Source organism: Ipomoea nil, unplaced genomic scaffold (assembly GCF_001879475.1).
Source record: "Ipomoea nil cultivar Tokyo-kokei standard unplaced genomic scaffold, Asagao_1.1 scaffold0436, whole genome shotgun sequence".
NCBI lineage: Eukaryota > Viridiplantae > Streptophyta > Magnoliopsida > Solanales > Convolvulaceae > Ipomoea > Ipomoea nil.
Genome location: NW_017616864.1, coordinates 485,306 through 501,863, shown reverse-complemented (window position 1 = coordinate 501,863; position 16,558 = coordinate 485,306). Strand labels below are relative to the sequence as shown.

Sequence of the window (16,558 nt, the reverse complement as noted above, 5' to 3'; positions counted from 1 at the left end):
TTTGTATCTTTTGTGACAACTAGTTGTTGGTCACACTTGTGTATACTATTTGTGATAACTTTTTTTGTCAATAAAAATACAATTGGTTAATACCATTAGAAATGAGAAACAATTGTGAGAAAAATATTATTGTCACTAATATTGTTATTTTTTGTGATGAAATTGTTACAAATATTTGTGACTCTCTATAATTCCGTAACAAAAATTACTGAATTGGGACAATAATTGTGTTGATTTCAAGTTTTGTCACTAATTTATGATAATTGTGACGAGTAATTAGTTGTTACAATGACTTTGCCACTCTAATTAAATAGATGAATATTGTGTGAAGTTATGTTGTAATCAATGTTTGCCACTAAAATTGCATTCAAGTTTAGGCCTGTGCATAACCCGCCCAACCCGACCAAACCGACCGACCCGAACCCGACACACGAGAATGGTTCAAAAACCGAACCCGAGAAGCCAAATCCGAACCGCGGCGTTGAACGACGCCGATTTAATGAGTTCGGGAAGGGGGGTCTATTTTCCACCCGAACCCGTCCGACTACCCGATTTAGACTAGGGCTTCGTATAACCTAAGTAATGCGACGTCGTGTAGGATGAGTATATATAGAAGAAGGAGCGGAAAACTCGCAAACCCTAGTCTCATTTGCGTAGCTCTTCCCTTCTTCCAGAGAACTCTCTGACTTCTCTCTTCTCTCTACCCTAGTTCTCTCAAAGTCTCTCGTTCTCTGACTTCTCTCTCAGCCCTTCTCAGTTCTCAGAATCTCAGCTTCTCTCAATCTCTGAGAGTGTGACTGTGTGGACTGTGGAAGCTATTATTCTCCGGTGGAAGCCCTCAAGCCCCATTCCTTTCCTGACCTCTAAGAGTCTGAGTCGAAGCGAGTCTCCGGTGGAAGCGATATTCAGGTGGATTGCAGTTCGCTGGCTAGGAATCGAAGCCATTTGTTCTCGGGGGTTTAATTTAGAGAAACGAAGTAATCTCTATTCTCTAAACCCTAGCCTTTTAGATTGTTAGATATTTAGATTATATTCTTATACTCTTATAGGTTGTGATTTGTGTGGACTGTGATAATGTGATCTGTTGAGAAGTTCCAGATTGCATGTCACTTGTCTCTAATTTGTGATACTTTGATAGTTTGATTAGGGTTTATGTGATTGTGATTCACAGATTTGTGTGGACTGTGATAATGTAATCTGTTGAGAAGTTCCAGATTGCATGTCACTTGTCTCTAATTTGTGATACTTTGATAGTTTGATTAGGGTTTATGTGATTGTGATTCACTGATCTGTGTGGACTGTGGTAATGTGATCTGTTGAGAAGTTCCAGATTGCATGTCACTTCACTCACTTGTCTCTAATTTGTGATATGTTGGTGGAAGCTCTAGCCCATGTGTCCCTTTGCCCTTGGAAATCCATATTCCATATAAATGATGATTGATGAGCATTATAAATTTATAATTTATAAGTGTAAATCTGTGTAACTGTGTTGTCCCTTAAAGGAGTTAAAGGCTTAAAGGGTTAATTGTCCCTAATCTGGTGGAAGCCCTAGCCCCTGTGTGTGAAATCCATATAGATGATGAGCATTATGAAGTGGCATACATCTACTTAGCTTGAATGCCTAAATATGGATTTCTTTGTAAATTGTAAATTGTATTAAGTTTATGGATATGTGACCCTTAAATCGTTTTTGTGCAATTCTGCATACATGATGACATGTGAAATTAACTGGAAGTAATTATATGAATATATGTGTAATGTGCATGCTTGATACCTCTGTCCATAGTTGTTGATGATTTTCCCTGAGTGATTTCCCATTCACTGATACTTTCCTTTTTTTAGATGGAAAGTATTAGTGGTTTATCTGGAAGTCAACCTGAGGTGGAAGCCACAGTTGTAGAGACAAATACATCTCAGTCTCAGCAGCCTTTGCCTCCACTTGTTCCTAAGAAAAGGAAAGTGGTTGAGACCAGATCTCCTGTACGGGATCACTTTGAAAAGATCAAAGGCTCTGAGGGCATTGTTGTCAAGGGAAAATGTTTATACTGTGTTAGGGTGTATTGTAGTGAATCCAAGAAACATGGGACTTCTTATCTCAGACTTCATGTGGTAAACTGCCTTAAAATCCTCACTCTAAGGATACAAGGCAGTCCTTGCTTACTTTCCAACGTGAACCTTCTTCTGTTGGAACTGAAAGCAGTGAAGGATCAGAAGGGGTGTTAGGTACTTGGGTATTTGACCAAGACTTGATAAGGAGAGCCTTAGCTGAGATGATTATTCTGGATGAATTGCCTTTTAGGATAGTTGAGGGACAGGGGTTTAGAAAGTTTGTGTTTGTTTGTTGTCCTAGGTTTAAAATCCCTTCAAGATGGACTATCAGTAGGGACATTTTTAAGATTTTTTCTGATGAGAGGCTCAACTTGAAGAAGTTCTTTAGGACTAGTAGTCAGAGGGTTAGTATCACAACTGATACATGGACCTCAGTCCAGAGAATAAACTACACGTGCATAACTGCACATTTCATTGACAGTGAGTGGAAGCTCCAAAAGAAAATCATTTCATTTGTTCCTATCTATTCCCACTAGGGTGAAAGTATTGCAAAGGCTTTAGAAAGTTGTCTTATGGACTGGGGTCTAAAATCAGTTTTCAGTGTCACAGTTGATAATGCCTCTAGAAATGATACTGCCCTAGGATTCTTAAAGAAAAAGTTTGTGTCATGGGGTTGTACTGCTGTTAGGAGTAAGTACTTGCACATGAGGTGCATTGCTCACATCATTAACTTGGTGGTACAGGATGGGTTGAAAGAATCTGATAGTGCTGTTAAAAAAGTGAGGGATTCTGTTAGGTATGTGAGAAGCTCACCTGCTAGGCTTCAAAGGTTTAGGGAGCTAGCTGATGTAATGGGGGTGGAAGCCAAGAAGTCTTTGTGTCTTGATGTTCCTACAAGGGGAACTCCACCTATATGATGCTCAGTGCTGTTTTGTTGTATGAGAAAGTCTTTGAAGAGTATGTAAGCTCAGACAGTGGATTTAAATCTAATTTGGGTGAGAATAATATACCTAACTTCATGGATTGGGAAACCATTTCTGGTTTGGTACAGATTCTAAAATCTTTTTATGAAATGATTGTTAGAATTTCTGGTTCACTGTATGTGACTTCTAATACTTTTTTCTCTGAGATTTCTGATCTGTCTTGCTTGTTAAGTAATATGGTGGAAGCTGATGGCAGTGTTAAACTAATGGGTACAAATATGAGGGCAAAGTTTGATAAGTATTGGGGTGAGCCTGAAAAAATGAACTTTCTCATATTCTATGCAAATATCTTAGACCCCAGGGACAAAATAGAATATATGCCCATTCAGTTTACCCAGTTATATGGTGAGGACAAAGGTAAAACAATGTTTGATAAGGTTGTTGTTGGCCTTAAGGAGTTATTTCAAGATTATGTGACATGTTTTCTTGTCCAGTCTGTTCCTGAAAATTCTGCCAAATCAGCCCCTTCAGTTATAATTTCTGATTGTGTTTCTATTGGGAAACCTCAAGCATTATTGAAATCCCAGATTAAGAAACAAAAATTAGGTACTGGTGATTTGTCAATGAAAAAAACTGAGTTGGAGGTGTATTTGTCTGAGGTCATTGTGGATGATGAGGAATCTTTTGACCTTCTAAGATGGTGGATGCTGAATTCTGATAGGTTCCCTGTGTTATCTAAAATGGCAAGGGATGTACTTGTTGTTCCAATCTCTACTGTTGCATCTGAATTAGCATTTAGTACCAGTGGGAGAGTACTAGATGCCTTTTTGGAGTTCCCTAACTCCTAAGATTGTTGAGGCACTTGTGTGTGCACAGAATTGGTTGAGGTTAGCCAATCAACCAATCTCTGTTGAAGAAAATATTGAAGATGTTTAAAGGATTGAGAAAGGTAAATCTCTAAAATTTACATTTTAACTTAGAATTTATAACTATTTATTATAAATTAATACTTCTTTATACTTGTGTTTTTTTTTTTCTTTTTGCAAAGTTGTGCAGCACATCCACCACTGGAGTTGGATTATTGCCTACAATACCTGTATGATTATATACTTATAACTTTTATTCCATAAAGCATTTCTGTATTTATTTTGATATTTGATCAATGATTATTATATGATATCTCTGTATGACTGCATTAGTGTTACAGTGTATGTGTATCATATATCAATGTCCCTCAGGCCCTTATTCCTTGGCTGGGCAATGGAATTGGAAAGTGTTCAATGGCTTGGTGACATTTTAAATGTTGCTGCCATTGAGCATTTGGCACCTGAATGATGAATGGTGTCTGGTAAAGTGGTAATGTATATGCCTTCACTTCTCTCAAGTCTCCATATCTCTGTTATTGACTTATTGTTAATTACGTAATTGTCTTTGGCTCCTTGTGCAATGATGATACTTCCACCATGTTTTCTGAATATATAGAATTGGGTTTGGCATGTTGCCTATGTTGTGTGGTGTTTTGTGTCATACTCATATTGAGCAATTTCCCCCAATCCTTGGTTGATCTGGAAAAATAGCAATCTGAGCACTCTAAAATTTACATTCAGAACTCATTCATGTTCAATTGTTTAAACTTTAAAGTTTATATATTTTAAAGCTTATAAAAGTTTTGTGTTTTTACTTATCAGGAAGAGGAATAGTCAAATAGGTTATTATCATATTATTAGATTATTATCATATTATTATGGTCTACTGATATTCTTTTTGATGAATGCTGAGTTGCTGACTGCTGATGCTTGGTGGCTTGGACATTGGACTTTCAAGTTTTGGAGGCTTGGATTAAAGCTTAATTGCTTACTGCTTAATGTCTGAACTTCAGTGTTTCTGTATTTTTATATGCTTAATTGCTTAGTCAGTTAGTCTGTAATCAGTAAATGCTTATGAGTTATGAATGTAAATTTTACGGAGTAATTTGTAAGTTGAAACGGTGAGCTTGTGAAGTGTCTTACACTTTTACTACTTAAGTAGTTCTGTATTTTAGACGACTACTTTAAGTGGTTAACTATTAAAAATCAGTTCCTTTTCTTAAATAAATTTATTATTTTTGCACTTACACTTTTATCATCAATAACCGATATATCCGACGGTTGAGTCGGATATCCGAACGGTAATTCGGAACAATATCCGACGGAATTAGGTGGGAAAATAAATGGTTAGGTGCTAGATTAGGTATCCGAAGTCCGATCGAATTAGCCTTCCGCGAACCCGAACCGTCCGAACCCGTCCGCTGCACAGGCCTATTCAAGTTGGTGTTATGTAATTTGGTGTGAACTAGGTATTAAATATTCTTGTCACTTAAAATGCAACTAATTAGTGCCTCTTAAAATGAATGTAATTGTGAAAATAAATTTTATAATCACTCATTTTTAAACGTTCTCATGTGACAGATAATTTCACTGTCACTTATTTTACTAATTTGTCATATCAATTTTTTTTGGAAATAAAAATGTATATGTTTAGTACCAATAATATATTTCAATGTAGTACGTACAATTTTGTACATTAAGAGCTATCCAATGTAGTACGTACAATTTTTACAATATAGTTGTATCAAATATGTAATATAAAATAAATTATCTATAATAAAAAGTTGCTTAATTGGATCAATTAATCGAATTAGTTAAAGTATAATTTAGTTTGGTTGATTAGGTAACAATTTCTCAAAATAAAAATTCAATTAGCTAGTTTGATTCAAAATTATCCAAATTAATTGAATTATTACCCCTAACCACATTAGCCTATTATTTATACATGAAGAGTCATTCTCTTAGTACAATTTTTATACAAATTGGTTGTATCAAATATATAATATAAAAATAATATACATAATAAAATATAGATTAATTTGACCAACTAATTGAAACAATTAAAGTATTAATTTGGTTGATTAAGTAACAATTTTACCCACAAGATAATTCAATTTTAAATTAATCAAATTATTGAACAAGTTTACTCTTTTAGTTATTTATGTACATTAATAAAAAATTAATTATTTAAAATATTAAGTATGGTCAAATATTTCGTTGTTCACTGCGCACAATGAACTCCTCTCACTTTGGGGTATTTAGTATCCAAAATCCATAAGTAGTTTTTTTATTCTGCACGGTGCTTGTGATTTGGATTTTGGACATTTGATATTTTGGATTTTGGAGACTAGTAATCAGTTATCAATAGTTATGCTGTGCAACCGAATGCACCATGCGCATGGTGCATACGATGCAATCATTTTGACTAAAAACGCGCGTCTCACTTAAAAAAAAATGCAGGTTTGATTCTCGGCAATAGCATTATTGTGGATATATAGTTATGAATTTCTGGATATATAGTTATGAATTTGTGGATATATAGTTATGAATTTATGGATATTTAGTTCATTCATTGTGGATATTTAGTTCATTCATTGTAGATATTTACTTCATTCATTCACTGTGGATATATAGTTATGAATTTCTGGATATATAGTTATGAATTTGTGGATATATAGTTATGAATTTATGGATATTTAGTTCATTCATTGTGGATATTTAGTTCATTCATTGTAGATATTTACTTCATTCATTCACTGTGGATGTTTAGTTCATTCATTGTGGATTTTTACTTCATTCATTCACTGTGGATATATAGTTATGAATTTGTGAATATATAGTTATGAATTTATGGATATATAAAAATGCTATTGCCGGGAATCGAACCTGATTTCTTCTTTAATTGGGACGCGCGTTTTTTAACCAAAACGACGTCGTTTTGCATCGAATGCACCATGCGCATGGTGCATTCGGTTGCACAGCATAATTTGCGTCAGTTTATGTATTAACGTATATGTATTAATTGTTTAATTTACTTGGAAGTCTTAGCTTATTTTGTTTGATATCAGTTACATGGATTTTTGATTTTGCTACTTGTTCAACTTCTTTTAATGTAGAGAAAATTTCTCAGATTTAAAGATTTTTCCACCAACAGCCACTTTTGATCTAAAGTGACAAGCATGAATGTTGTGGCCCACTTTTGATCTGAGATCTCAGTTTAATTTGTTACTGCCTTGTTTGGAGTTTGGCAGTTCATTCATCTAATAGTTTGTTTAATCTTTACATATCACGCAGTAGGGAAATTGACGGAGATTTGCCTTTGTATGGGACAAAAATAAGACCCTTAGGGGTCGTTTGGTTCAGGTTATATAACATAACCAAGGGAATGTAACATTCCAAAGCTCACATTCCGGTGTTTGGTTCATATTATCTTAGGGAATTTAACATTCCCCAGGAATGTCACATTCCCTCCATATAGGATTTTGAAGGGAATGTGATTCCCTTCAAAATCTTAGGTAATGTAAGATAACCTTGATTATGTTAGTTTATTTTATATATATATATATATATATATATATATATATATATATATATATATATATATATATATATATATATATATATATATTTATATAATTATTTTTGTAATTATATATTGTTTTATTTTTATTATGTTATGTTAGCAAATAAAATAATTTTGTTTCTCAAGTTCAAGATTTTAGTTAATATTTTAAAATCATGTAATTATATATGATACCGTTATATTATTTATTTATTTTAATTTTTAAATATATTAAAATATATGAAAATATGTTAAGGATATTATAGTGTGTATAAAATATAACCCTAAACCAAACAGGATTATATTACATACCCCAATTTTAACCAAACACAGGAATCTAACATTCCTAGTAATCTAACATTCCCAGCAATCTAACATTCCCTAAGGTAATCTGACATTCCGTGAACCAAACGACCCCTTAAAATTTGTGGAAAAAGAGGGAAAACCGAGTTTGGGAAATGCGGTGGGGTGAAAAATGCATTTCCCAAACTCGAGTGAATTTTTTTTTTTATTATCGGGAACCGTCAACGCCAAACGCTTTTGGGAATTGCGTTTGACATATAAAATACAACAAACACAAATTTCAAATGCGGCTTACGTATTTTGGTATGAGGCAATATCCGCATTTGGGAATCGCATTTCAAGTATAATATGAGAAACGCATTTTCCGAATGCGGATATGCTTGCAGTGTCCGGCAACCCTAATCCACATTTGGGAGACTTGTTTCTGGATTAGTTTTTAGTGAGAAACGCATTTCTCCTCTTACGCTCTCTGTATTATTGCTCTAGTAGTCCGACTGCTTCTCCATCCCTCCTTCACCATTCTTGGAGATGGAGTAAGATAAGCATCCCTTGGTTGGCGTGGAGGGCCTGTATTGGGGTGCACTTTGTAATCGGAGGCAGGCTTTTGCCGACTCCATGGCGGCCATATATCTCGGCGATGATATCCCAGATATGCTGTATCGCTGGGCGAAATTGGCTAATCGGTTCGTGGGACAAAGGAGGGGAGTGTTCGCTATTGAGTGGCTCTTCTCCAAATTTCCCGGGCTTGTTGTTGGCCGCACTTGCACTAGCTTGGGTTTCGCCGACGCTTGTGCTGACTTGTGTTGTAGTGATCTAATTCTGACGTTGATATCATCGGACTTTACAGGATTTCTTCTCTGAATCGCTGGTGCAGGTAGACGTGAGACACGTGGTTGGCGAAGGCTATCCTGTCTTGGATGGCGTACATGTGGATGGTGGGGGTGAGGCGAGTAACAATATAAAAAGAAGGGGAATGGCCTGGTTAGGAAACCTCTTGAGAACGCAGACACCTTTTTGGTTGAATGGTCTGAGTCTTCTCTCTCCTGCCAGCATACCAGGGTTCAATCCTAATGGTAACATTATTATTTCTATTGTAAGGAATGGAATAGGTAAGGAATAGAATAGGAATTGTATTTTGTTTGGTTCGCGGAAGGAATAGACTTTAGGAATTATATTACAGTGTTTGGTTGATTTAAGGAATAGAAATGAAATATGTTTTAAAAGACATAAATACCCTTATAAAAATATGTGGTGGTGGTGGTGGTGGTGATGATGGTGGTGGTGGTGCTGGGGTGGTAGTGATGGTGGTGGCGGTGGCAGTGGTTGGGGCGACGGTGGTGGTGGTGGTGACGGTGACGGTTGTGGCAGTGGTGGTGGGGGCGGCGACGGTTGTGGCGGTGGTGGTTCTGGTGGCGGTGGTGGTGCTGGGTGGTAGTGGTGGGGGTGGCGGTGGTAGTGGTGGGGACGGCGACGGTGGTGGGGGCGGTGACGGTTGTGGCGATGGTGGTGGTGGTGGTGGTGGTGGTGAAATAGGATAAATTTATATATACGATAAAAAGAATTAGGTTAAAGAAAAGGGTAAAAAAGAAAATAGATTCTAAAATCTATTCCTTAGCGTTCAGTAATAGGCTAATACCAGGGGGCCATAGTAATAGCTATTACCTTATTTGAGGTAATAGGCTATTACCAGGAATATTATTCCTGGTAATAGAAATGGTTACCAAACAAAGGAATAGGCCTATTACTGGGAATGCTATGCCATTCCCGGCCTATTCCGTGAACCAAACGAGCCATTAAAGTATTAGGTTATAAGTTGTATTATTTATTTATTTATTATTTATTATTTGGATCGTCGTTTTGGATCGGTGTCTCGGGCTTTGTACGTATTTTTTGGGCCTAGTGTACCGGGTAACAATACTGCTATTTTCTACCCCATGTTCTGTACCTCTATATATGCCTGGTTTATGGTGGACCGATATATATATATATATATATATATATATATATATATATATATATATATATATATATATATATATGAAAAAAGTTCAGGTGTGAACTTTGGGTATTGTGTGAACTTGTGCACTACTATTACCCTTTCATTTTTGTTGATCAGTGGCTGTGATTGCATTCTAGTGTGGGTGCACGCATTACCATGTGCATTGTGCACATGCTATCTTTTGAGTTGTAGAGATTGTAGGAGCATTTTTGTATTTTGCACCCATCCACTGTGGGTTTTTTTTATTTCTTATTATCCCAAAGCCGCGTCCCTCTCTATCGTGCGTCACCGTCTTCTCAATTCTCAGTGTTCCGGGCTGCGAGTTCAGTGATGGCTAGGTCCAATGGCAGTTGCCGATCGAGGAGGTTGCGTCAGGACATCAATTCGCGCCGACTCTGGACGAGACCGATTCTCACAGGGTGCAGTCGGCATCTCGGTCTTTCAAGCGCCGGTCTGGTCGCGGTCCTCCGCCTTCCACGGCGGGTGGTGCATTTAACCAGGCTGCGGGGTAGCTTCCAGGGTCTCCGCAAGGAGTAGGGCGGCGCGCCGGTGGCCACAGCGAGGTGAGTGCCGGTTCTGATGCTCTCTTTGCATGTCGTTCATAGCTATGCGTGCGTTCATTTTGGGATGCATCACAGATGGTAGGTTTTGTATGCTGGAATAATGCTGGGGTGTGGGCCATTTTCCATGGGGGTTTACAATTTTATTTCGCATCAAACAGAGGCAGGGGGAGTAATTTGGAATTGCCACTAGTACAAAAAAAGCTTTCTGAGTCACCTATATAGTACTTTCTGAGTCACCTTTACAGGTGCCTCGGATTCTTGAGCCTCTGAAAGTGGTTAGCTTTCTGAGGCACCCGTATAAGGTGTCGCGGAAAGCTAACCAAGAATTTTTTAATTTTTTTTTACAGACTTTCCGAGGCACCTGCTCTGCTGCGGGTGCCTCGGAAAGTATTTTATTTATTTTTTATTAATACTCTGCAGTTTCTTATTCAAGCAAATATAACTCCTAATGGTAGTCTAAAATAAATCCTTTTAAGAGTTCCAATGGCAACCTAAGTGAGCGTGTAAGTACGAAACATACCGTCTTTGATCATCAACACCCCAAACCCTAATCTGACGATCGTAGATGGCAGTCTCCTACTCTGTGAACTCCCCTCACTCCATATTCCCGAACAAAACAGCCTGTAACTCAAAACGGAACTTCATTTGTTCGTTTCCATAGTTAACAAATAGCCTCGGAAAATATAAATCTAAAAATTAGGGTTTTGAATTATGAAAATCCGTAACAGTAAAGCACCAGTAACAAATTTGAAAGCAGTGGCGGTGGCGAGTGTGGTTGAGGCTTCGGCGGTGGCTGTCGGCTGTCGTCGTCTGCGAAGGAAGAGCGGCAGTGGAAATGACGGTCTGTTCTGGTCTCAGGCGTCTTCAGAAATGAGAGGACAAGAGGAAGATCGGCTGTCGGTTGTCGTCGTCGGAAATGAGAGGGCGAGAGAGGGCAGCGAGCGGAGATGCAATGGAAAAATGGCGCGGAGAGGGGGAGGGATGGGGAGGGAGGGGGAGAGGGAGCGTGAAAGCTAAGTTGAAGCTTCGGGGAGGGGGCAGATATGTTCTTATTAATATAATATCAGCGGCACCTTTTTAGAGGGTGCCGCGGATACCCATATTATTATTTTTATAATTTAATATCCGTGGCACCTCTTATCAGTTGGTGTCGCGGATTTCCCATTATTATTTTAATAATATTATTTCTGAGGCACCTTTAATCAATTGGTGACGCGGAAAACTTTACAATTTCTTTTCTACAACACCTTCATGGTGTAGGTGTCGTGGAAAGTGGGCGTCTATTCCAAATTTTGTACTAGTGTGCATTCTGGAGTAATGCTGGGGTGTGGGCATTCTATGCGTAAAATAGAATTCAATTTCAGCCATTGTTCTAGGCGAAATTAGCTTTTACAAATGAAAGTGATGTTGAAAACTAATGAATAGGTATGTATGTACTCACACAGTCACGCTGTGAGTGCTCTATCAGGTATTTCCCGGAACAAACAAAATTTGCTGGGATGGTATTTGTAGGCATTTTGATGTTAAACCAATAGTTTCTGATAAATGATGCGAATATGATGGTGTGATTGGTTAGTTGGAATGGTTTAATGGGTAATATATGGTAGGGGGATTGGTGGTTGTTGATAAGGTCGAGCTTGTGGTATATGAAGAGCATTAAAATGAAGGGGAATTTATATTAGAAACCATTAGAAGTGTTATATAGCAGTAAAATATTTTACAGTGGCCTTAACACTCTATTGGGAACAATGGATTTTGAGTTGATTAAGAACTAAACCTAACACTAGAATAAAAAGCTAGAACTGCCAGCAGCGCACACCGCCAATAAAAAACTACTACAATTATTAGTGCACACCTTCAATAAAATACTACAATTGTTAATATTCTCGAATGATGTTCGTTTGTGAAGCTAATTACTAATATGGAGTAAATATCAAAATTAATAAATATGCTAGTTTTAATGCACATTGGAAGAACACAGGAGGCATGCAATTTTGTAAATGGAAGTTACATTTAAAAAATGGGAGGAATATAATAAATAAGCTAAATATTATTATTGAGTAATGCTGGTTTGTGAAGCTAGTTGCTATTCTGGATTTAAGAAGCGGTATCATTTGTGAACTGTAGGTCCGAGTGGTATTTTGGTGCAATTTCAATTGTTATGTGCATGCATCCCAGTTCTGGTGCAATCGTGTTTGTATTCATATAGGTTAGGAACACATGCACTAGTTTGGCACCACCAAATATAAGGGGTTGGCTAATAACTATGCTGGAAATAAGAAAGCTGAATCATTGGTGGAAAAATTAGCTAGTTAATGAATAAGATAGTATTAATGCACATCTATACAACATGTTGAATAGTAGAAAGATTCATTGTATTCAACTCAAAAGAACTGTACAAACATATACTATTTAAATAGGAATATGCTATTAACCTAATGGGCCTATTTCTAAAAGGACCTAGGGTTTCAACACTCCCCCTCAAGCTGGAGAGTATAAATCATATGCTCCAAGCTTGTTACAAATATACTCAACCCTAGGAGCTCTAAGGGGTTTTGTCAAAATATCAGCTAATTGATCTGCAGAGTTGACAAAGCTTGTTTTGATACACCCTGACACAATCTTCTCTCTAATGAAGTGACAATCAACCTCAATATGTTTGGTTCTTTCATGATAAACTGGATTTGAGGCAATATGTAGAGCTGCTTGGTTGTCACATATCACTGTCATTTGAGCAACCTTGCCACATTGCAACTCTTGTAGTAAGTGCTTCAGCCACATAAGCTCACACGTGGCAAGGGCCATGGCTCGGTATTCAGCTTCAGCATTGGACCTGGCAACAACATCTTGCTTCTTACTTTTCCAAGATATGAGATTACCACCAATGAGTACACAATAACCTGAAGTAGAGCGCCGGTCAAACGGACAACCAGCTCAATCTGCATCAGAATACCCAACAACCTGAGCATGTCCTCTATCTTCATATAGTAAACCTTGTCCTGGTGCTCTCTTGACATATCTTAGAACCCGAACAGCAGCATCCCAATGAGTATCACAAGGATTCTCAAGAAACTGACTCAACACACTAACTGCAAAAAGAGATATCTGGTCGTGTGATTGTGAGATAATTCAATTTTCCAATTAGTCTCCTATATCGTTCTCGGTCAAGTAATGGCTCCCCCTGTCCTGGTAAGAGTTTAACATTCGGATCCATTAGATTATCCACCGGTCTACAATCCAACATGCCAGTTTCTTCTAAAATATCCAGTGCGTACTTTGTTTGAGAAATGACAATACCACTACTAGACTGGGCTACTTCAATTCCAAGAAAGTATTTCAGCTTACCCAAATCCTTAGTCTGAAATCGACTGAAGAGATACTCTTTCAACTGAGATATGTCATCTTGATCACTCCCTGTAATAACAATGTCATCCACATATACTACAAGGTATATGCATTTCCCATTAGAATGACGATAGAAAATAGAATGATCAACTTCACTTCTAGTCATACCAAACTCACATACCACAGAGCTAAATCTTCCAAACCAAGCCCGTGGAGATTGCTTCAAACCATACAAGGAACGACGAAGTTTACATACCAGACCAGGCTCCCCTTGAGCAACAAACCCAGGTGGTTGCTCCATATAAACCTCCTCTTGAAGATCGCCATGTAGAAAAGCATTCTTGATATCCAATTGGTGTAAATCCCAATGATTGATTGCTGCCAAAGATAAAAGTAACCGAACTGATGCAATTTTAGCTACAGGAGAAAAAGTATCAGTGTAATCCAGACCAAAAATTTGAGTGTAGCCTTTTGCCACTAGTCGTGCCTAAAGGCGATCAATCTTGCCATTAGGGCCCACCTTCACAGTATAAATCCACCTACAACCAACAACAGTTTTACCAGGAGGGAGGGGAACCAACTCCCATGTGCCACTAGACTCCAGGGCCTCCATCTCAGTGAACATGGCTTGGCACCAATCGGGATCCGAGAGGGCCTCACGAGTGGATTTAGGTATAGACACAGAAGAAAGGTGAGAAAGGAAAGCAAAGTAAGGAGAAGATACACGATGATAACTCAAAAAGGTATATATAGGATGAGGGTTACGAGTAGAACGTGTACCTTTCCGGATAGCAATGGGTGCCTCAGTGGGATCAGCATCAGATTGCAATTGCAGTGGTGGAACCGCAGCCGGAGGAGGATCGGGTGGCATGGGTGAGTCAACAGGAGCCTCAACAGACACAGGGCGAGGACGGCGATGGTAGACTTGAAGGGGGCGGTCAGGAGCAGTAGGAGCAGTTGGAGGATTATGATCTTGAACAAGAGGAAGTGAACCAAGATAAGGAAGAGGGAGAACCTCTGAAATAGAGACTGCGTTACCTGGTGTGGGCTAGAAAACAGAAGTAGACTCAATAAAGGTGACATCAGCAGACACAAAACGACGATTAAGTTCTGGAGAATAACACCGATAACCCTTTTGGAGCCGGGAATAACCTAAGAAAACACACTTGACAGCTTTAGGGGCCAATTTCGAACGCCCAGGAGTCATGTCATGAACAAAACAAACACACCCAAAAACCCGAGGTGGAAGAAGGAAAAGATCAACCGAAGGATACACAATGGAATATGGGGTTTCATTGTTTAGGACTGAGGATGACATGCGATTTATCAAGTAACACGCAGTAAGGATAGCATCAGCCCAAAAATGATGAGGAACATGAAAATGAACTAACATAGTGCGAGAAATTTCAACTAAATGTCGATTCTTACGCTCAGCCACTCCATTCTGCTGAGGTGTGTAAACACACGACCGTTGGTGTAACATACCCCGAGAAGTCATATAGGATTGAAAGGGGTTAGAGAGATATTCTTTAGCATTGTCACTACGCAGAGCACGAATGGGTTTACCAAATTGAGTTTGTATTTCAATACAAAAATTTTGAAAAATATGGAATAACTCAGAATGATCTTTCATAAGGAACAACCAAGTACACCTAGAATAATCATCTGTAAAAGTGACAAAGTAACGAAACCCCAAAGCAGAATTGACACGACATGGACCCCAAACATCAGGATGGACTAAATCAAAAAGAGACGCAGCTCGATTATTGACTCTCTGTGGAAAGGACTTACGTGATTGCTTTTCAAGGTGACACGACTCACAATCTAATGACTCTATAGATAAACCTGGAACCATCCGTCGAAGTTTGGAGAGACTAGGGTGGCCCAAACGACTATGGAGAAGCAAGTGAGAATCTGTAGAAGCATAAGCAGCAAGATCACCACCACGGAGGTAATAGAGGCCTTGTGACTCAATCCCAGTGCCAATCACCTTTCCCCGTACTACGGTCCTGCACAACAACCGAATCCTCACAAAAGGTTACAGAACAATTAAGGGTACGGTGATTTTACTCACAGAGATAAGGTTGAAAGGACTATTAGGAACATATAAAACTGATTTTAAAGGGAAAGATGGCATAGGATGAGCCTGACCAACACCGGCAGCTGGTGTTTGATTGCCATTAGCTAAGGTAACCATGGGCAAAGCCTTAGACTTTGTGACATTAGTCATAAGGGATAGGTTACCAGAAATATGGTCTGAGGCACCTGTGTCTAGAATCCAAGTATTTGTGTTACTAGCTTGAGAAAGACACAACAAAGAAGAGGTACCAACGGCGAGAGATGAAGCCATAATATTATTGAAAAGGAATGGGAAGAACTGCCTCAAAGGATGGTTGACCGGCGAGTTGACCGTTTAACCGGCGAGTTGACCGGTAGAGATGAGAAAATGGAAAACACAGTCTGAAGCGTTTTCTCGAGACGAATCCAACGGTGGTAACGTCGTCACGATCGGAGGTCGGTATAGGCAGATTTGGCCGGAAAACAGTGGCGGGTCTCGGCGACGGCGGTGGCACGTGGCGGCAGACGGCGACCGGACTTCGGACTCTGGCTCGTGACGAAGCTCCGGTGAGGCCTGTGGTCTTGGTTTGGGAGAAGAACCACCAGGAAGATGTCCGAAAGCAAAAAAACAGTAGCGGCAGCCGTGAACTCCGGTGGCGGCGGCGGGAAAGAAAGGGGAATTATTATTTAGGGTTTAGGCTCTGATACCATGTTGAATAGTAGAAAGATTCATTGTATTCAACTCAAACGAACTGTACAAACATCTACTATTTAAATAGGAATATGCTATTAACCTAATGGGCCTATTTCTAAAAGGACCTAGGGTTTCAACACAACACAGTAAGGGTTCACAGTGCATGATAAAAGAAGCACGGAGTAAATATCAAAAT

General features: G+C 38.7%; 3 protein-coding genes across 4 annotated transcripts in view; 2 read left to right on the top strand and 1 right to left on the bottom strand.

The window, feature by feature from the left end:
- Positions 1 to 16,558, bottom strand: part of LOC109172849 (putative late blight resistance protein homolog R1B-14) — a 361,300-nt gene that overhangs the window by 94,451 nt on the left and 250,291 nt on the right. The window lies entirely within an intron of this gene.
- On the top strand, positions 1,843 to 2,966 carry LOC109172834 (zinc finger BED domain-containing protein RICESLEEPER 2-like). The gene is made up of 3 exons (XM_019322059.1): positions 1,843 to 2,216; positions 2,300 to 2,453; positions 2,586 to 2,966. The coding sequence occupies exons 1-3, from the start codon at positions 1,843 to 1,845 to the stop codon at positions 2,964 to 2,966; spliced, it is 909 nt and encodes a 302-aa protein (XP_019177604.1).
- Positions 2,963 to 3,820, top strand: LOC109172833 (zinc finger BED domain-containing protein RICESLEEPER 1-like). The gene has a single exon (XM_019322057.1). It carries the CDS (start codon positions 2,963 to 2,965, stop codon positions 3,818 to 3,820), a length of 858 nt encoding a protein of 285 aa, XP_019177602.1.

Coding starts and splice junctions, on each gene's coding strand:
- LOC109172834 (XM_019322059.1), top strand. CDS start 1,843: ATGGAAAGTATTAGTGGTTTATCTGGAAGTCAACCTGAGGTGGAAGCC. Junction 2,217..2,299: donor GCAGTGAAGGATCAGAAGGG/GTGTTAGGTACT, acceptor ATTGCCTTTTAG/GATAGTTGAGGGACAGGGGT. Junction 2,454..2,585: donor TTAGGACTAGTAGTCAGAGG/GTTAGTATCACA, acceptor TATTCCCACTAG/GGTGAAAGTATTGCAAAGGC.
- LOC109172833 (XM_019322057.1), top strand. CDS start 2,963: ATGATGCTCAGTGCTGTTTTGTTGTATGAGAAAGTCTTTGAAGAGTAT.